This window comes from Aythya fuligula, chromosome 12, assembly GCF_009819795.1.
Source record: "Aythya fuligula isolate bAytFul2 chromosome 12, bAytFul2.pri, whole genome shotgun sequence".
In the NCBI taxonomy this organism is placed as follows: Eukaryota; Metazoa; Chordata; class Aves; order Anseriformes; family Anatidae; genus Aythya; species Aythya fuligula.
Window position 1 is genome coordinate 3,666,096 of NC_045570.1, and position 22,232 is coordinate 3,688,327.

The 22,232-nt window shown below is 49.6% G+C and overlaps 1 protein-coding gene across 4 annotated transcripts in view; it reads right to left on the minus strand.

Moving 5' to 3' along the window:
- The window catches only part of ZNF423 (zinc finger protein 423), a 208,795-nt gene that overhangs the window by 153,624 nt on the left and 32,939 nt on the right, over window positions 1-22,232 (minus strand). For all 4 annotated transcript variants that reach the window (XM_032195621.1, XM_032195622.1, XM_032195620.1 and 1 more), the window contains exon 3: window positions 982-1,182. In XM_032195621.1, the coding sequence (XP_032051512.1) occupies window positions 982-1,182 (201 nt within the window). The remainder of the gene's footprint in view (window positions 1-981; window positions 1,183-22,232) is intronic.

Sequence of the window (22,232 nt, forward strand, 5' to 3'; positions counted from 1 at the left end):
CTGGCCTTTCTCGGCTGGGCACAGCTTTAATGATGCCCAAAAAGGAGAACATAATGTGGACTCATTACCAAACAAATTAAGTGGCCAGGGAGGAACACGCATTCGTGGGAATGAGGACAGGATAATGTTGCACCAGAGGAGAAGCTAACCCCCCTGCCAGCCGAAATGGGAACTGGCTAAAAATGTCTTAGATGGGTGCGGAGGAAAAAATACTGGCAGCGTATTTAACTCTAGGAAGGGTGAGAACTCCTGATTTAAATATATATGAACATTTTCTGCACTCGCCCTCCTAAGATTTTATTTAATCTTCGGCAAAAATCAAAGGCTTTTTGCTGCCCCCATAAATCAGATAACACACTGTGCAGGGTGCCTGCTGCTACCACCGGCCATGCACGAGGAGCTGGGCAATGGCAAGATGCGCTGCGATTGCTCACACCAACGCTCTGTGCTCGTTCTCACTTCACAACAAGGACATTCAAAATCAGGGTAGGCACATGCCATCCTCACCTCCATAAAATTCAAAAGGAAATGCAACAGTAACCTAGGGAGAATGGTGTATTTTTAGGGTGGGATTACAAAGCTCACACTACGAATTTTTATCTCAGAAATTGTCATGTTCTTTGGTGGGGTTCAGAGGCCTATCTTCAGGGGAGTTTTGCACGCTTCAGTCATTTAACTTTTTTAATCTTCCTGCGCTCGGGAAGAGAGGGAAAAATACCCTGTCTGAAACTTTTAACGTTAAAAAACCCACAACATTTTTGTCTAACGTAATTACTGACAGATTCCAATTGGAAAGCTGTTGCTTTTATTTTAATTTTATTAAAGGAGTGAACAAAGGCTACCCAAGGCACCACAATAAAATTACATTAACTGTAAAATTACATTATTAATTCTTTAATCTCACTTGAGGCCTCAAGCTGTTGCTATGTCCAATTACCCAGCTAACCACCTGTCAGAACTGCAAAGCGAGTTTAACATTACCTCCAGGACAGTGGTGTGCCCTGTGTTCAGTCAGGTCTGCCAGCGAATCGAAGTCCTGCTGACAGTTATCGCAGGTGTAAATTGACTCATCCTCCATGTCTTCATCTTCCTCATTTCTCTCTTCCTGGCTCGTCACGCTGTTCCTCTCTTCCAGGGCCCGGCTGTCCTTCGCCTCGCTCTCCAGCTCTCCTCCCAGGCCACCTGCCAACAGCAAGGATGCACGCGAAGGTTTAGAGGTCTGCCTGACGAACGACGCCGCGCTTATTGAGATACATTTAATTATAGCCGGTCTCGCGTTATTCCTGACACCTTTCATTATATTAATGTGGTTTTTATATCATGCGGTGCAACAATTCTCAACTGTATTCTCTGCTGCTTGGTGTGAATCCTGCGAACGCTCCCTGCATCTCCTTCAGTGGGCAGAGAGCTCTGACTCTCTGTCATAAGGAGTCGTTAGTGTTTCATCACTTAACCAGGCTCTCAAAGCTTTAAAAATTGGCAAGATTAATTGCAGCCTGTACAGAACAGGCACGTACTGAATTTTAATCCTCTGTGCTCTCCTCTCCCCGCCACCATCAAGCCCCAGCGCGAGTGCCCACGGCAGCGAAAGGCTCCCACTGAAGACCCTGAGGTGCCTCAGGACACGAGGGGTGCCGCCGAGCCCCGCGGGCACCTCGCTGTGCGGCACACCCCGCTGCAGGCTTCTGTGACCAAACAATCCCCGGGTTTCCAGGCGCCGGGTGTAGAAGGAGGCCAAGCCCTGCAGCAGCTCAGTTTCTGTTTCCCCTCCACCTCCTACAGCCCTCGGCATCCGCTGGACGTGCCGCATGCCCTGGCCACGCCGGGTGACCAGCTGGGACGCTTGCCCTACCACCAGCCGTGCTGAGCTTGTGCCCTTCTGTCCGCCTCTACAAGCAATCCCACCGCCCGAGTGTGCCACGTTATTAAACACAGACGTTTTACAAGTCCTCCAGAAGAGCAGGAGGGGTGAGCAGGCCCCCACCACAGCAGCCCCCCGCGCTCAGCCCAGCCCCAGAGCGGCGCAGGGCCCCGGGGAGCAGTGCCCACGGTGCAGGGGGTGCCGCCTGGCTGCCTGCCGGCACAGGGGTTTCACACCAGTAACGGGGAGATGGATGGTTTCTAAAACGAGATCAGCGCCAAAAAGATTAAGGGCAACCAGTGCTGAGAACATGAAACAAGCTGAGAAATACAATTTATTAAAGCTGGACACTGGTTACCGCAAGCGCTGCAGCTCAGATACGCGGCGCTAGCAGGGCTGTGCGGCCACGCTCCATCCCGAGCACACACCTTGTGCCGTCGGCCGCACTGCGCATGGGAACATCAATCAGCTGGTGTGAAACGCTCTGCGGCTTGCCATGGAGCACTCGTAACATGACGTACCCATCGAATTGCAATGGAAATATTAAAAATGCCTGCTCGTGGTCTGCCACGGCATCGCTGTTAGCAATTAACTGACGGGCACATTTTCAGGTTCTTCTCCTGTTGAGTTATACGGACCTTTCTGCTACAACATCGCCATTAAGAGCGAGGTGTAATGTTCGTATCAACAAAGCAGATATGGCACTCTTAGAGCAGTAATGAATTTAAGGATTTGGTTATAAAAGTATCGCTCACCATGCTCTCCATGTCCTAAGTCACGATCTGTACGGGGTTCGCTCAATAAAGCACTGTTCTCTGAACCTCATGCTTTAGAGCCTCTCCCTTTAATAAAAGCGTATGCTACTCGAGGACAGTTCTGTTCTCCTTACACCACTACCCTGCCAAATAATGGTAAAGTTAAAGCTTCGCTAGCTTCGCTTTACTTAACACCTAATTCAATGTACACGCTGCACTGATCACTTCCATTTTGCTGTATTTACTTGGCACACCGTTTCACAAGCTCATCCCAGACTCAAATCACAAACATTATAGCTCAGTCAATTTTGTTAAAGCCTGTATGTCCTGCAGATTTGATAAACGTTCATAAATCAGAACGTCAGCTCTCCAGCTCTATAAGACAGAAACCTATAAAATAGCGCAAGTCTATAAATCTGATCTGAGCACTGCCACCTGAATCCATGCCGCCTGCTGATGGAAGCCTCCGAAAAGCACTTCTGAACCGATTTAGCTACAGCCTGAGGAAGAAAGATTTTAGGCAACCTCGAGGAGGTTTAAGGGACCTTCACTAATATTTTCAGTAGAAATGCTGTCTTTTGACAGTTAACCTAAAGGCCAGCTGATCTGCTGAGCACACTGTGACAAATTCATCCTTGGTTTTTCTCCAAAACTTCATGACTACACTAGGGATAAAGCTGTTCAACCGAGTCCAACAATAACAAATAATTTAACACACTGCTTTAGGAAAAATAAATTGTACAATGTGAGATAAGAAAATAAGATTCGCGACTGCAGAGCAAAATTCCAGAAACATTTTTTAATTCCCCACTGAATGGGAAATCTGATCCTCCAGGCAACTTTTCAAAAGTGTCATTACGTGACACCGTTGTATGTCAAGTAACACAACAGTGAAATCTTGCACATAAATTATTTAGCAAACAGCATTGCTTTAAAATGAGATGTTTTCTGTTTTCAGCGCATTGAAGGAATCGTGCGTGTTTGCCACACCTCGGGGTTGCTGTCCCTGGAATAACACCATCTTCAGATTCCTCTGCCGAGCTGCAAGCTTGGTGCTCGCCTTGGAGAAACCTCACGCTGCTGAGGAAAACCTGGGGTGTTTCTTGGCTTTTTGGCCCTTGTCCCCATCAAGGCAGCAGTGGCATGGGTGGCCTTGGGACACGGTGGCTGCTCGCCCCCAGGAGCAAGCAGCAGCGAGTGCCAGGGCAGTGACGGGGACGGGTGGTCCTCAGGCAGGGAGAGCTTCAGCCCCAGCTGCTCTGCAGTGAGCTCAGCGTCCCTGACCAGGGCAGCCACCCGGGAGCACTCCTTCGGAACGAATTCCTGAGGAGTTCTGCTGCAGTAAGGCATGAATTTAACCTGCAGTGTTCCCGCAGGCAAGAACTGTACGAGCATCCCCCCATGGAGCAGCCAGGTTCAGGGAGCAGAGCGCACTGCCCTCGTGATGGTGAGTGCCTGGCCAGGGTGGGTGCCAGGGGCACCGGCACACCCCCAGCAGGACTTCTGTCACCGCGGGAGGCCAACGCAGCACGACTGGCACCGTGCCTTTGGGCACGCGGTCACTGGTTAGTCCTAAGTGGCAAAAAGGGCCTGCTTTCACAAAAGCATTATTAGTGTCTTTAAAATGGACCTGCTGTCTCCAACAATTGCTCCAACAATTTCCTGAGGAAGAGACGAGACAGCTTGACAGCTCAGCCTTGAAAGTACACCTCACCGCTTGCGTTTGGGGTTCTCTTGCTTTTCTTTTCTTCTCTTTTCTTTTATTCCTGTAACGCAGTAAGGGGCCTGCAGGGCTTCGCAGGAAACGAATGCTTTTACCCTATGACCTAAACAGCCTGGCCAACAGTCAAGAATATGTTACTCTAATTGCCACTAAAGTTAATGTTAACGACTCTTGGTTTTTGGTAAAAGCCAACTTCTTTTCTAAAAAGTTACAATTTCATCAAGATGCATCAAGGAACGGGAGTGTTCCTGCCTGACCTGGTGGTCCAAGGAATGTGGCAAACTTGGCAAAGGTGGAGATGAGAAGTCCCGAGGGCTCGGCTGGAAGGTTAGTGTCAGTAGAAATGCCTTCCGAGCCGTGCTGTTACAGCAACAGCACGCTTTGAAAGCCAAGGTTTTGCAAACTGACTGCACGTCCCATGCTCACGCCAGGCCCCAAAGTCAAGAGCAAATTCCCGTTTCTCCCCGGCCAGGCCCCGCTGGTGGGGGCCGAGCACAGCGGAGCATGGCCGCGGGGAGCAGTGGTGCTGGAGGGAGTGCGGGGCGGCCGCAGGCACACTGCAGGCGACGCGCCGGCCGCGGGGACGCGGAGACGTGCAGCGCCGTGCAACGCGTGGGCCTGGGAAATGGGAGTCAGAGCAAAGCTCTGGGCTTATTTTTTCAGCTGCGGAATCCAATATAGGCAGTTTAAACTTTCTGTTATCTTAGCACAATACGGGGCAAGCGAGCCTTTCCGTGCTTGTGCCAGTAATTTCTTTTTAAACCCAGAGACTTTTGAAAGCCGGGACTTTTTTGAATTTAGGATTGTTCTTTGAAGCGCGCTGTCTAGCACGGGGTCACATCTGGGCTCCGACACCTCTGGCTGCAGGGCTTCCTTCACAAGTTGCTCCCTGCAGCAGGCACGCACAGGCTTGGTGCACGGCAGAGCTGTGGCCGTGCCCATGGTGCTCCCCGCCACGCGATGCCAGCCGGCACCCGGCTGTGCACACGTGCACGTCCCGAACCGCAAGGGACCAGGTGGTGAGGGGAATGAGGCACCTCCTCATTTTGCCACCTTGGTCCAAAGACAAAACCACCAAGGCCTCACAAAGGGCTGTGGTAGTTCCTAACCCTTTCCTAGAGACTGAGGACAGGAGCTGAACCAAATCGTCCTTGGGGAGACAGAAGCAAACTGCTGCAGGGACGGCGGAGCAGCAGCACGGCAGCTCCTGGGGCTGGGCGCAGCGGGCATGCCGTCCTGCAAGGGGAAAGGAAACTCCTCGTGTAACTGGGAAGTGAGAACAAAAGAAACAAATTACTTAAAGGAAAAGCCTAATCTAAACACTCGTTAGCAAGCATTTCACTTGGCGCCTAGTGCCAGATCGGCTTGGGGGGGTCCCGGCTTTCATGCAGTTTGTTGGCATTTTAGTGTTGTCTCTTGGACTGTAATGCAGCAGAGTCCAAACTTCTCTGCAATTTGTGGTCAAAGAAGAATGAACAGAAGCAAAATAAAAAACATTAATGCTTCAATAACAAAAATGCAAACAAACCTCAGCTGAAGCTCATTCCCATAGGATGAAGGCTTGGCTTTGTGGGGCACGCCAGGTCTGCGGCTCTTCAGCATTTCCGAAACCACCAATTTTACACAGATAGCTCTTGAACTCAGGGCTGCCTGCATGCTACCTCTCAACAGGCCACGTGAGAGGCTGCAACCACTGCACCACACCAGTACCAGCAGCCCAAACCCTGCTCCAGCAGCCCAGGGCCGGGTACCAGAGGCTCACTCTGCACACCAAGTGCTCGCTGCACATGTCACAAGCGAGCAGGTTCAGTGCAGCACAGCACCAAACCCCATGGGGGAAAACAGAGGAACGTGGCTGAAAAACAAAGAGCTGGGATGGATGATGCACAAAGTACCACAGGATGGCTGCGGGACAGGCAGCAAAGCACATGCAGGCTGCAGGGCTCGTGCGAGGGGCTGCCTGCCCCCAGCAAGAGGGAGAGCGATCGCACCACCAAAACCCCGTGTGATCCAGCACGTAGTTAATGGCGTTGGCCTCCTAGGACTTACAACTTAATAAAATTGATCTCGCTGCAGTACTGTAATGAAGAACAGTAGGATAAGGCTACCCTTGAACCATGAAAATTGTATATTGTTACCTCCTCGTGCCCTCCTAGGGCTCTGGCCGTTGCAGCCTCTCCAAGCTGTCATTTGTCTGGCGCTGACAGCAGACGGCACGGGCAGCAGGGCTGGGGGCTGCCAGCCTTTGTGGAAAGGCAAGGGAAGAACGAGGGCGCTGGTGACGACCCACAGGATCAAAATACAGGTTATGTTAAAATATATCTTCTAAAATATACAGAAGTCAGAGACCTAGGAGCACGTGTTACCACGTTTCACAACAGCACTGTGTATGTATTGAGGTACGCGTTAAAACCTTCACGTTTAGGTAGGTGCACAGCATCCCTGCACCTTTCTTCAGCTTAGCAAGGTCCCGCTGTTTCAGCAGGGTGCTGCACCTCCTGCTATATCCGTCGGGAAAGCAGGTGGATCCCAAGTGTCTGCCGTTACCTCCGTGCTGGGACAGAGCCTGGCGCTGCGAGCACCCCGTTTCCTGCAGCGATGCCGAGCCCCTGCTGCTCTGCACCCAGGCAGCTCCAAGCTCCCCACCTGCAGGTTTGCAGCGGGCAGCCTGAGCTCAGGTCCAGCTGCACCACCCAGTGCGACCATCGACGCCCAGGCTCTGACCCGATGCCCACCAGCCCTTCCCAGCAGATGACTTTTCAGTCACGTTAACTCCTGTACAGAAACTCACCCTCCCAGCCCGCTTTTCTTGTATTTCAAGGCTTTCATAGCATCCTTTAGACAACATGCTAGAGAAACCTTTTATTAAATGCTGCTAATTTTTTTATTGATCAAACTGTGAGTCATTTCATTTTCCATTATAGCAGAAATCTCCTATAGGAGCATTCAGATTAAGTTTCTTTATTCTGTCTCTAGTAGCATGTCACTTTTAATCAGTTTTTAGTTTCATTATTGCTTAAAAATTAGAAAGCTGTTTCTCTGTTCTTTATTGCTTTTTTAAGTTTAGTTACTGAAGGGTTATTAAACTTGGGATATATACAGGCATGCGTAACATGCTAAATAAATTCCTCACTGTCTCTAACCAACTTTAACATTAGCTTTTTTTATAATTTTTAGGTTTATTTTCACTGAAAGACTGCTTGTAATTATTACTCATGTTCTCCCCAAACACTTATGTTACTAAAGTGTGAAATGTCTTCTAACACAAAGACAGTTCTCTGGGAAGTAATTACAAAAATGCATTCAGGGGCAATAATTTTATATTAACTGTCAGCAGCATACATCTTCTGAAAAGGCACTTGTTATGAAGGAATTATTTGTGTGGAATGCGAAGGCTCCGAAGGTGAGGGAAAACTACAGAAACACATTAAACTGAAACTCCAGTTCCCTCATCAAGGGTCACTTTATGTTTAAATCGTTACCTTGCAGGCAACCCCACACCTTCCTAGGAGCCCATTACAAAGACAATCGCAATTTATGCACAAATTGGACACAGTCTCCAGTTTGCGGTGTGGAACAATTCGCATCCCCTTTTCAGGGAAATTTGTGAGCAGCTAATCAAAACGATGCATCTCAAAATTATGGGCTTCTATTAACCTTTCACTGATGACACTAAAAATACTTGCTAATGATTTATGGATAGCAACGAAAGCAGCAGTCTCAAAACTGACCAGCACATTAAAAAGATATCTGTGTCTGTAACAGATGCAGGAAAAGATTTAATGAATATTTTATAGTAACTTTTAGCCTGTGGGCTAATCCTCAGGAAGGCAAAGTAATTCAATGAAATTAGAAAAAAAAAAAAAAAAAAGCAAAAACCAGCAATAATGATTAAGCATCATACCATTTTAAAAGTGTTAAAAATATTCAAATAAGGAACTAAATACATAAAAAACAACCGAACAATAAAATTTTCTCCTAATCATACCTGCAGGTAATGTTTCAGCCCTTCCAGTGCTTTTACTAAAATGATTTAGATGTCACTGTGCTACGCGACAAATGCATTTATACACCGAAAAGCGGACAAGCAGCTAAGTTATTATTATTTATTTGCATGCGAGTAGCAGTGGGATTGTACTTTATAGTGTTAACAGCACATAGTGTTTATCAGCTCTTCAGTGTTTGGCAACTGGTTTAACATTATAAATGTGGGATGTAAATACTTCCCTGCCACAAAAAGCATTGTAAGTGAATTTTAAAGAATGCAACGAGAGGAAGAGAGCCGAGCAGCCCGTGCTGTGCCAAATGTTTAATTACTGAAATAGCATCCGACTCCGGGACGCTACCGGATTATTGATCCCAGTCCCTGCACACAGCTGTGCGCAGGCACTCCGCGAGCTTCAGGGCGGGGAATTTCTTCCAAGCGCCTTGTGGAGTGTCATTAAAGCAAAAACTCGGGGTCCTGGGAAGGGGCATCTCCCTTCCCACCACTCCTTGGTTCTGCTCAATCTGCCCTGAGATTCCCCGGCCCAAAATGCCGTGTGGAGCAGGCGGCAGCACCCCCGCCTTCTCACGACATCAAGGCCTCGCCCTCTGTCCGATGTCAAACCGCAACCTGCTTTGCACGCCGCTGAGGTCTACAAAGCAAACACTGCGTTTGCACAGAGCTCTCCGAACTTCTTGCCTACCGTCTGCAGAAAGCTCTCGCCCTACTAAAGACACGCAGTTGGCGTGCCACGGATGGTCTGCATCTGACAGCAGGACGTTGTCCACTCCCAGAGTCTTCAGATGTATCTGAACAGGAGTAACTTCCATCCCCAGCTCAGATAATGAGGTTCAAATCAAAACTGATCTAAAATTAATTTATATGCATGACGAAATTAGTGTGCAGCAAGTATTAACTTCAAAGGAAAGTGCACTTCTTCATGAAAATGTGCTTAACTCTTTGGCATGCAACCATTAGATGGTACCGACATAATACAGCTCAACCCGAGCAAGTTTTCAGCACAAAAACAGCACTTAAATTTTATTTACCTAAATGCACATTTTAATAGTGAAGTCAACTTTAATACTGTTCATGTCTCTACTGAAAACAAGCGTCCTGCTCCCAGCAGCTCCGTGGCATCCTGCTCCCACTTCACACAGGACATCTCCAGCGCCGTGTCACTCGCAGCCACGCCAAAGCCTTTGTAACGTGAAGGTGGAGCCACGTAGCTGTAAATCTTAAACGTACGGCTCCCTGAGCAGACAGAAAATTTGGAAGGCTAAATAAAATTCATGTGTGGCTTGTTATTGCAGCTGCATATCATTTGAAAATAAATAAATAAATAAATAAAATAGTATCGGCTGGCTCTGCTCGGAATACCAGCCTCTGGAACTGCTGACCCAAACAAACCTGGTGATTTTTAAGGAGAGAAAAATTACAGAAGATGTAATTATTGTAAGTGACAAACATGCCCATGTACATCAGCAGCTGAATCCCCTAGCCTAATTCTAAACTCAGCTTCCTTTATTCTTCCCCAGGACGGAGCAGACCCGTGAGCTGCCCCCCCTGCACACACGACCCAGCCACCAGCTCCTCGGGGCACAGCACCCTGGGGGTGCAGGCACGGTGCTGGGTGGCAGCAGGGGAGCCCAGCCAGGGCCCCCACAAAGCATTCCCAGTGCCAAAGTGCACTTTCCCCTTTCCCACACTGAAGATACACATTTGTGTAAAAAAAAATCGTGAAGGGGAATGCCTTTCATAACCTATAGGATCCTACATAGACTCAAAGAATCATTTGGGTTGGAAAAGACCTCTACGATCATCTGGTCCAACCTTTAACTTAGCACTGCCCAGAGCCTCTGTATTCACAGCTTCATTTTTTCATCTTTATTTCTATTAAAAACTAACAAGCAAACAAACTAACATCGTGACAGAATGACAGAGCTGCAGCACTCGGCCTGCTGCCAGCAACCCGGGGATGTAATCCATGCAGAGGGAAGGGAAAAGGTGGAGCTACAGAGAGAAAAACATATTGGTGCAGGAAGAAAAACACACTTGGGTGAGTTACCCTGCCTGGAAGTCCTCAAAAGTCCAGGAATAAAGACCTGACAGGTTTCTGTGGCCAGGAGTCAGCTTCCTCTGGAAGGCTCCTGCTTGCATGCGGGATACAGGGGCTGGGCCAGGGCCATCACCCAGCTGGGGTCCGATCAGATCCCAGACCACGTCATGGAGAAAAATGCTTGCTAACTTTCCACAAATCTGTTTTGCAGCCCAAGTCACTTAGGAGCCAAATACCCACTGACAGGCAACGGACAGTAGCAAAAAAAATAAATAAATAAATAAAATAAAAAATTGAAAATCAATGCCTCGGAGCGGGCAAAGCTCTCCCAGTTTGGGAGCAGCATGGGATGCCGGGCGGTGGGCTCAGCCACACTCCAGGTTGTGCTCAACGCGAGGGCACGTGCAAAAAGGAAGCGTACCGCAAGTTTCCCTTCTGATTCCTTTCTTAATGCACAACTCCGAAGTCCTACACGTTTCACTTGACAAAGCCATTAATTCAGTAATTTCACGTAATTAAATCGAGCAAAGTAGAGTATTTAAATTTGAGCTAAGTGAAATATACTTCTGCGCGGCTCATGCTGTTAGAGTTGTGCTGCACGCTATTCTGCCGCTGCTCATTTATTAATTTGGGATCGGCTGAAACGTGACACGGTGTAATAAGGAACGCACCGGCTTCCGTAACATTATAAATAAGAGAAAATAAAGGCACCTCAGCGAGGCTAGCGAGCCTGGTGCCAAACGAGGAACTCATCCCGTGGGCCAGCCCTCGGCTGAGCACCAGGATCCCACACCCGGATTTCTGACTTTTCTGATCCTTCTCTGGTGCTTTCTGCTTCTCAGGCTCCTTCCCAAGAACCTGACCTTGGCTCCTCTGGAGGTGCCACGAGCTCCTCACCTCCCCTGGGCCTGGAGGGACACCTGGGACAGGCGGCGCTCAGCAGCCAGAGCCCGCCGTGACCCTCTGCCACCAAGACGAAGGAGGGAGGGCAGGTTGCTGCGCTTGTAATTAAGGCTGTGAAGAGTTTAGTTGGAGAGAAATTAGATTTATTTACATGCTGCTCTGTTGCTGATGAAGCACCAGCTATTTGGGAGAACTTCTAATTAACCCTAATTTAGTTGATATGCTCTTTAGCAGCCCCGCTCCCTCTGTACTTTGCACTAGGTAAAATGCGATAAAAACAACAAATTAACCATTTTAAAGAGGGACATTTCTTCGCATGGGCCCAGCCCCAGTTTTGCTCCTGAAGGTGTTGAATTTGCATTTTAGTTGCTGACAGCTAAGGAAAAAAAAAAAAAAAAAAAAGGCGACATGTGAGAACTTCATCCTCCAAAACTGCTCCTCCTACAGCGCAAGGCCGTGCCCTCAGGTGCTGCCCCCTCCCCACCTCCCCGCACACCGAGCACCCACCGGGCGCTCCTGCAGAGCCTGCCCCAGGGGCCTGTGCCCCACTCCCCCAGCCTCCCAGCTAAGGCACAGGGTTTCTGTTTATTTTATTTTATTGATCCTCCCACCCGATTTACAGCCAACACAGCTAGGAGCCTGTTTTCAGAGCACTTTGCTTCCTACGTGCTCGGCCAATTATGCAGTCTGGCCACAACCTTCATTAACCAGCTATGTTTTGGAAATATTTCATTACACTATCAAGCTAAAAATCTCTTAACTCCTGTGATGTGTTTTCTCATTTAATAGTTCACTGATGGCTCTGCAACGCTTCCAGTGCTTGTGGTGTAGCTGTGGTTTTCTTTGCAAATCAAAAAGATATTTAAAATACAACAGGTTTACAACCTCGATATATAAAACAGCCTTAAGAATTCACCTCTTTTTATAAACTATTTTGGAGGAAGAGCAACACCAATTCTTATTTCAATTTCACACACGGAACACCATAAATGCCAAGCCCCACATATCATCTGCTTAGATGTCTTTTGGAAGTAAGGGTGGAAAATGGAACGTAATTTAATTCCGCTATACAGAAGCATCTGTACTTGCTTGTCAAAACACAAACCCAGAGATGCAAAGAGCATTTGCAGAGGTGATATTCCTCATGTCTCCAACACTGCAGCTGTCTGAACACACAGTATATAAAGAAAAGAAATGAGGGAAAAATGTGGCTATCTGCAACATCCTTCCAGAAAATGTTTTGCCAACCCAGCTATTAGCTAACTTGCAAAAGACATCAGCCTACAATTCACCTTTTTTAGGAAAAAAAAAAAAAGTACAACCCTTTTTTTCATGAGATTATAGACCAAATGCTGCTCTCGGTTATACCTGCTTAACCCTGCTGATTCTGTATATGCTTTCTGGATGCTACTGTGGAAATTTGGCAATAAATGTATTTTGTTTAATGTGATCAAGGCAGAGGAGCCAAACGCTTTTTACACAGAACATTTCTCATTCATTTAACAGAATAAATGGTCATCTGGACTTGTGTACTAAACACAAACAACCCAACATGAACCACTTAACAAAGTTTAAATCCGCTTTTCAGTTTCTGTACGGCACACGTTCTGTCCGTCTGAACGGCAGTGCTGCAAACCGACCCCATTTCTGCAGCATAACCCACCCGAGTAAACCAACAACACAAAGCCCAAGTCTTCCCCATTGCTGCTGAAAGAGCAATGACAGCCTACCAACAGTTTGGTTTTTTAATATTAATTTTCAAAATTACTCAGAGGAAAAGTTCAGAACAATGTCTTCAAAATCGCCCCATATGAGACAACTTCAGGACTTTTAAGGGAACTTCATAACAGCGAGGAAGGAAATGATCTTTCTGCTGCTACACTCGATATCCCCTTGATGTGCCTGTGAAAAAGGCTCGTAGCCCTTTTTGGGGGAAGGCTAATTCAGGTCTGAGTCGCACATTTCTTTTAACAAATTCCAGAAGTGAAATCAAGTAAAGATGAAGCTCATCAGCCCATCAAAACCATACATTTATGAACCGCGAAAAGATCTGATTTAAGTCTTTGGATATGGAACTGGTCCCTGCTTTTCCTTCTGTGAGTGGCAACACCCGCTTGCATTCACTTCTCTGACAAAAGCAGGGCAGGGGAATTTGGTGTCCTTTGAACTGAGAGCTGCCTACGGGCGCGATCCGAGCTGAACACCGCCACCACCCCACGGCCCCCAGCCCCTGCTGGGCTACAGAGGGGTGGGTGGGAGAGGCACCGCTCGCCTCCCCCCGCTCCAAGCGCACGCTTCTGCTGGAGACGCACGCACCCGATGAAGATAAAGCACACGCGGCCGCAGCAACAAATCTGAATTTCGGGCCGTTGTCAGAGGGCTTTTTTCTGCCAAGCCGCTTCAGTCGAGTCCCAGCTCGTTGCGCACACGCACGCTGACAGATAGCGCCTGCCTATGGTATTTCTATCAAATGGGAAATTCGCTCTCGTTTGGCTCAAACAACAGCCAGAGCCCTAAAACATACACAGGCTGTGCATAGAGCCTCGCTGTGCCGGTGGCTTTCTTTATCCGAATGAAAGCTCCCAGCTGAGAGGGAAGAAATTTGCCTACAGGGTCCCTCCATTTTGTGCTAGCAAATAACTGGCTGAGGAGCCGCTGCGGCTTTCAGCTCTGAGCTGTGTGGGGGGCAAGCATGGGGTGAAGCAGGACACAAAATCCCATCACCCCACCACAAGGGTTAGTGCAATTAAATGTCTTTTTGTTTGTTTGTTTGTTTCCTTTTTGGAGCTTTGAAGAGTTTACTAGGAGAAATCTAACAGCAGAGTCAAAACTTCACAACTAGGATTATAAAGATTAAGAAAATAAATGTGCTTTCTTCAATTATAATGATGCAATAAGCATCTTAGCCCTCAAAAGCACCTTTTGTGTTTTAAACATAAAAGTAATACTTGTGCATCATTTTACTTGTGAAATGCAAACCTCTCCCCCCTGCAGGAACCTGGGACATGAGCTCCAAGCTGCTCCTCTTCACCCGTCTGCAGAGCAGTAAGTGCTTCTCCCAGACACCGCGCCGAGGAGCTTGCTGCCAGCAGTGGAGGCGCGCACTTTCCATATCTTGACAATTAAGTTAGGAAAGCACATTGCACGGATTCACTTCAAATGTGCCCAAGTTTCCAACAAAAGCAGCTATTTTCAGCCACGTTGCCCCACTGCAGCTTCAGTACCAACAAACTGGCGTTGCCCACCTTCATCCACCACAAAGTGCCAGTATATCCCCAAGAAAATGTCAAGCTGAACGCACACATCTAATCCACGTGCTGCTGGTTAGCATTCGGGTAATGCTGTTCTGCCCATTAGATTTACGATTTTATTGCTAATTGACTTTCTCCTTCTGAAGGAGAAGCCCTTAGCAGGAGGCCTGCGGTCCTTGCCCCCTTACCCTCACCCCAGCCTCATTACAGCCCCAGCACTGTTGCCAAAATGAGATATTTCCTCATTTTTGGTGCCGTGCCCTTGAAGGCATCTTATTAGAAGAGACCAGTTCTTAATTAACATTTTTGATCTCTAATCTATTACGCGTCCCTCTAATCCCACCCGGAGGAGCTTCTGGCCCACTTTGGCGGTGCAGGGCGGAGGCGAGGGGCTGGCGGGTGGCACTGGGGCTCCCGCCCAGCCCGGCGGTGCCGCCGCAGGCCCACGGCCAGCATCCGAGGCCACCACTCGGTGCCTTGCCACCCTCGTGGCTGCTGCTGGACATGGGCTGGACGTGGGCTGGATGTGGTCCTGCTCCGTGGCTGCGCAGCACGGCCACAGCCTGCCCACGGCAGCCGGCTGCCAGCGGCCGTCCCGCTCCGCAGCGTCCCGGCCACGCTCCTAGCACAGGACTTCGTGGGTCGCCAACGCACAAAGCACTAAGAACGGTGCAGCCTTAAGTCCCTGACATCATTTGCCTCGCAAATAATTACAGCAATTACAATGTGCTAACTGGCAATTAACGACACAGGCCTCACAACTCACCGGAATTTTTTAAAGCAGGCTGCGGCCTGATGCAAATCATCTCTTTGGTGCTCCTGATTCGGAGCCCGTACTTGCTAAGGGCTACGCATTAGCTCAGCAGATCTCGCAACAGAATTGTCCACGTGCCAGATAATTTAATTAGAGGCTTGATTTTGTCAGAGCTCTACGCAGCACAGACAGCGCTTCCAAGCAAAGTGCACGGGTTTTCTCCTCTCTCTTTAGCATTTTCCAACTGTCTAATAATTTCTCCTGACGAATGCCAAAGCCACCCAACGGAGCGAGGAGGCCCGGCTGGTGACACAGGCGGGCATGCAGGGGCCCAGTCGCAGCCGGGATGAACTCAGGGGTTGGCAGAGCGCGGCGGGCCCTGCACCTCTGCCACGCACACAGCGCTCCGCACGCATCCAGGCGTCTTCACCGTGATGCGCACGGGTCGCTTGTGTCCAAGTGAGAGCCATCGAGCATCCCAAACCTCATTTAGCAGGTTCCTCAGCTGACTCTGCAGACAACAAATAGCAGCTTATGAGATGAACTCGCTTTGTTTTGACATTGACTCCGTAATTCCTCGTAGCCAGTCCTGAAAAGGCTGCTTTAGGCACTAAATGACAGAAATACAAACATATCTTCCAATATGGGAAATTTCAGGCTATGTTAGCTTTAAAAATTCTTCTTTCCCTGTGAGTCTTTGACCTTATTTTCCCATTTTCTGCACACCCTTACACTACAGTAACCATACTTACACTCTTGCTTTATAATAAGCTTAACAGTTAAAGACAATTTAACCCAAAACACAGAGGTAGGGGTTGCTGAAACATTTCCAAGCAGGTCAATGTTGAACAAGACCCACTAGAGGTCCCTTCCAACCCAAACGATTCTAGTCTCCTGTACTGACTAAGCGAGGATTATTTGGGCACAGCACCACGGATTTCACGCAGTCCTTCACTGCAGAGTTCCTTACCAACGGCCTTGCCCAGAGAACAGCAGCAGAGTTTGTTTATTCCCTGTGTTTTCCTTCTTTCACAGCCTCATTTACAAAATCCCATTCTGATGACTGGCACAATTTGCTTTATTCTCAAGAAGAATGATTAGTGGGGATCCACCACTGCGGCATTATTTTTGTATTGATTTTTTTCCCCTTAAGCACAGGCCAATGTAATATATTCTGCCGTTCCTGTTTCACATTTATTCAGGCTGGGAGCTTTGAGCTACCAGTTACAACTGCAACGTGTGAATTAGTCAAAGGAGTGCAGGAGCTGCAGTAAAAACCAAAGAGATCGTTCACCAGGAGACTTTCCTTCAACCCTTCTGCTGCCTGCCTCCACAAAGGTGAAGCCCATCGCCACCTCTTCTGCAGCTTCCCCTGCCCCTGCTGAAGCAGGGTGGGATCTGTGCTCTTGGTCCTGCAGAAGCAGCTCCGAGCAAGTCCCAGAGCCGCAGCCCACACAGGGCAACCCGCAGCATGGTGCATGACACAGACGCAAGGCCGCACGGGCGTGGGGCACTAGGAACACTTTCTGCTCGGCTGGGAGGCTTAATTAGCATTTGTAATGTGCCACGAGATCCTACATCGAAGTGATTTACTGAAATAGGCTCTAGAAAGTGTGATTTGCCAGAGCATTCAGTCTGCATCTGTCGCCAAATCTGCAGGATATTAGTAAATCCAGAGTGTGGCAGAGCTGGATAAATTAGAAATGAGGAGGACTTATCAGGTGATCTTATCCATCCCTCTGCAACATCAGGCTGTTCCTCCAGTATATTTTCAAGCGCTTTGTCCAGTCCGGCTTGAAAATGACTGAAGTGATGGGAGATAATACCAGAGCCTATTAGATCTCACTACTGGGAAATGTTTCTTGATATTCAGCCCAGGATCTCCTTTGCTCTACTTTAGCCCATTACTGCTAGTTATGCCCCTGAGGGCTTTTGTAAACAACAGATATAATTTTCATCTAAAAACACAGAAAATGTTCATCTGAGCACATCCCTTTGCTTGTGCAGCAAGAAGGGACAAGGTAGCGTCAGCAGAGGAGAGCCCAGGAAGGAAGAGGAGCAGACAAGAAGGTGCCAGGCTGCACCCTGCAGCCACTCCTGCGGGGACCCGAAAGGGAGCCCACGAGGGTTGGTCCCAAGCAGGACACCCCACCCAGGGTGCCCACGGGAATGTCACCCAGCCCCTGGGGGACCCGCTCAGCTCACAGACCTCAGAGGTGAGCCCAGGACCCCACTAGCCATAAGTGGCCCCAACCACGGGCTCCCGCAGAGCACGGCGGTGCTGAGGGCAGCTCTGCCAGCATCACGCGGCTCAGCAGGGCTGAGGAAATCCAGCGCTCTGCAGATGGTGCCTGCAGTGCTTTCAGTGCTGGGAAGTCCGGCAACGCTAGCGACAGACTAAGGAACACTCCACTTGCTCGGCTTTTCTTACGCAGATTTGTTTTCAAAGTGAAAGGGTGGGTGAGGGGCAGGGGGAGCACTCCGTAGCTCCCTTCCAGATAAGCTTTTTTTTCCTCCCCTCTTTTACGATGGAAATTAATTCTCCTCCTCTGTGCTATCGCTATAATTTTCCCAATTAACATTTTTAATAGTAAGTATTTTCTAGGAAATGCCGTAATACACAGGTGTGTGCTTCTAATTTAAATACTGCCACCCGTGCTGTGCTCACATCTGAGGACCGCTCCTCCTTGCGGGAGGCTCCCTCCCAGCCAGGCCAGCAGCACCTACAGCCCCACGCCACCAGAGACGCCCCTGCAGGCTCCTGGGGTGGCCATTCCCACACCAGCCAGGGGCTCTGCTGGTGGAGCTTTGGGACCTGTCCCCTGCCCCTGATGCAGATGGGGCAGGGGGGACTCTATTACTCCAGGCACCGCAGCACCCTGCCACCAGCCGTCCCCGTTCCCACCACCGACCTGTGGGCGCAGGGCTGTGCCCTGAGCTGCAATCGACAGAGGGATCTGGCGGGGTTTATAGTATAAAAACAAATAATGTGAATAATTTACGTTGGCTCCAACAATCTTATGTCTGTCTTAGGTGCTGACCAAGCTCCCGCGACCACACGAGCTGAGCATCACGCACTTTCCATCACTTCACCTTCTGTTTGAGGAAATACTACAAAAACTATGCAGTAAGTATCATAAGTAAGAGACTGAAGTTAAAAAAATAATTCTATTTAAAAAAAAAATTTAAAACTTTCCCTGTTCTGAAAGGACATACAATGTCACATCCTAAAAACGAATGTTACCAAGGAAAATAAAAGCTCTACTTGGCACAAACACACTTAAACCTTAGAGCTGTTTGCCAGGGGGTTAAGGCGACATCTTCTTGGGCAAGAGCATGGAAACGCAGTGAGATTTAGGAACCAGTGCATGTAAGTGGGTAAGTGTAGGCTTGAAAGCCTGAACCGAGAGGCCTCTCTTGGCTCTGGGGAGGCAGAGCAACGCTGGGTGGGATGTCAGACATCCCGGCGTCTCCGTGTGGCGGGCAGGCTTGGCGCTGCCTCCCGAGCACAGCTCCAGAGGAGCTGCGTGCTTGTAGGGCATGGGATGAGGCCCCTCCGCCTGGCCACTGCGTGCGTCCTTCCCACTAGGACAAAGGGGAAGGAACTGGTGTCACCGTGTCCCCCAGGCAGCCCACAAGACAGCCACCACCTCAAACTTCCCCAGGGAGGCAGGGGGCCGCGAGCTTCTGCAGCTTTGTCTCTACTTTGCATCTCTTTGGGTTTTGGCTGACTCCACAGCAGATATTTAAAATGTTGAGAACCTCAGCCTACACTAGCCAGGCTGCATGCTGCAGGTCCACGTGGAGGCAGGGATGTTGTTTTTAGAACCAACGTAAGGAAATCCATCAGCCGAGATCAAACGTTTCATGGTAGATTGAAAAAATACACCAAAGTTACCAAAGTCTGTTATGTTCTTTGCTAATACAGTTCAAGGGTTTATTTCTTTGGAAACCCTTACGTGCTGCAGTCAGAACGCTGGAGTATTGATTTACCGATGAGATCAGCTTTTAGAAGATGTCTGAGCTTGTAAAGGTGCTCAGGACAGGCGATTCCAGAGTACCTACGAGCTAATAGGTTTCTAATGCTCGCCAAGTTGTTACTGACCTTCTCGATGGTTTGCACAATTCCGGAATTTCATTCTGAGGGTGTCTGCCCAGCCTCGACCCCCCCACCGGCCCACTCCAGGGGTTTGGCAGGAGCAGAGAGCGGGACAGCCCTGGGCGCAGCAGGGACCGGGACCCACCAGGACAGTGGCCCCAGTGAGCACCGGGACAGAGATCCCAGTGGGCACCAGGGCAGTGGGAGGACGTCTGAGGGATGCCAGCAGCTGCCTCACCCCCACGCGGCTCCGATGGCCCCCAGGCAGTGTAAAGGTGTTCCTCTGCTGAGGCAGCAGGCAAAAGTCGAGATTTACATAGCTGGGAGACATCGTGCAAAGCGGAAGAGAGGGGAGAGGAGTGACCGCAGCTTGGGGTTTTGCTTTGTTGTTTTTTTTTTTCAATTATTGTTTTTGTGGTTCATTTCTGAAAAGCTGCTACTTCCCCTTTTTTCTTGAACTCCCCTCCCTTAAAAGAAAAAAAAAAAAAAACTTTAAGAGAAATTGAAGAAAGCAACTAGAGCTCTGAAGCTGCACCCTGGACAAAACAAGTCCGTACGGGAACTCCTGCTGACAAAACACCAGATGCCTGCGTCCTAAAACATTTCTCCCCGTGCTGAGCTTTGCTAACACGTCCCCCGCACGTGGGGACTGCAGCAAGTAGTGAGATGGGCACGGGGGGCCTGGAGCTGATGGGGGTAACAGCCTGTCCTTGCGGTTTGTGATGTCAGGAATATTGTGACAGCACCGCACTCGTGTCTCCTGCTCGCTCACCACCTCCGGCACAGCCAGGAGCAGCAGGGCCACTTGCCCCCAGCGCCTGCTGCAGGTCCCCGGCCCTGCTCCCCAGCCCCATTCTCGCTCGGTACCGCAGCCCGTAGCTGCGTACGGAGATACACCCAGTTACCTCAAGAATAGGAAAAAAATAAAATTCAGGCTTTTAGGTCTGCGGGATCCCAATGAGAATGCAGAATCTGCTCTGCGTGCCCCAGACAATTTGGCTGAGCTTCCCCAGGGCCCCACAGCCAGGCTAATGAGAAACTCCCCAGCAACCCCCATGTACAATGCTTCCATAGGTCTTTAAAATGCCTTAAATTCTCTGTATATTTAGTAAGACTTTTTACTTCTTTAAAACGTCCCTTGCTGCTCCTCAAGATAATGCTCTCGTGATGTATTGCAACAGCAATGCAGCGCTGCAAACAAGGGCCCAGCCAGGCAGACGCTGAGCTTTGCTTTCCTGGCTCCAAGGCAGCAGCGAGCCCCCGAGCAGGGCAGGGCTGAGCCGGGGGCTGGGGGCTGCTGGGGGCAGCGGGGACCCCGCCACGCTCCTCGGCTGGGACGGGAGCCGGACCTGCCGGCAGCAGCGAGCGCTACTGGTGGGCTCTGCACCAGCAAGCTCGGTCCTCGGGGAGGGAGAGGAAAGGAAGAGCTTTCCTTCCCGCTGCATGAAGGAAAAACGGAGACGAGAACGGAAGAGGAAGGGCGCTTGCAGGATGCCCCTTGTAAACAGGGCTGGTGGGCACCGCCGGTGTTTTCCAGGGCAGGGGGCAACCTGCGCCTCCCTGTGCACTCTGCCAGCCCTTTGGGTCAGTGCATACAGCCCTCAAGTTGCCAACCCAAAAAGAAAAGAATCCTAAAACTATTCCTAGTTGCATTTGAAGTATTGAAATCCCACCGTGGCAGGTTCTCCCAGCACAGGGCTGATGTGCCCTGCCATGGCAAACAGCACCTGGCACAAGGCGCCCGAGGAGCATCTCCGCAAGCAGCTCCTTTGCCCCACAAATTCCGCCTTGCCTTACCAGGAAGGCTTCCAGCATGGCTTACACTGGTTTGGTGAACACAGCAAGCTCGAGCAGCAAAAGCATCTCCCCGGGGCTGCTCCTCAATGACACGCGGGCCTTTCAAGCGCAGCTACCAAGGGCACTACCTGGCCGTGGCTCCCTCGCGCTGCCCCGTGCTCACCCCATGGCTCGCCCCGCACCGGCAGCAGCGGAGCAGAGCAGCAGCACGGCTGCTCAGAAGGCACTTGGTGTGCGTTTGCACACACACAGAGATGTACAAACACACGCAGGAGAAGAAGGCAGAGAACTATGTTAATTTGAAACATCTGGCAACTGTTTTGGAGTTAACAAGTCTGGTTTTTGGCCTTTTGTTTAATTTTTTTTTTCTGCTGGGGGGTTAAGCAGGGAAGGCAAGCTTGTCATTTGGGGCTGGGGAAGGAAGGGGCATGAAAGGAGAAGTAGAAGCGTGTTTTTTCACCCGTTATTGAAGTTCAACATCACCCTACTGGAGCTAATGCAAACAGGAAGATCATAAAAGAGCATAATGAAAGTCTCGCGGGCTGGGGCCAGGGGCTGGTTTCAGTTACGGGCTGTAGCCGGGGAGGCACACCACACAAGAGCGAGGCTCCGCCGCACACCGCTACGCACCGCGGCGCGCGATGCTTTTTCTAGGTCGCTCCTCAGTCCCATTGCAGCCTCTGCCCCGTGCCCTGTACTCACAGGACGGCACACCGTGCCTTTATACGCATGCAAGGCCGAAGCCTGTAGCTGCTGAATGCACTGAAAGGAAAATCCACCAGTTAGCACACATTTTCTTTAAGCCACCATAAATCACACTTCCAAAACATCCAAGGTGTCAGATGTAGGGTAAAATGAGAGCTATAATTATGGCAGTAAATGAAGAACAATGTAGGAGACCCAACTAATTTGGGAAAAGCCTCTTACAGGCTTTGTCACCTACAGCACAGTCACTGCTACCATGCACAAATCCCAAATTAACTCCCACTCTGCACAGAAGTGACTGATGCTACTGCTTTGAGCCTCAGCCCGTGTTGAGCCGAAC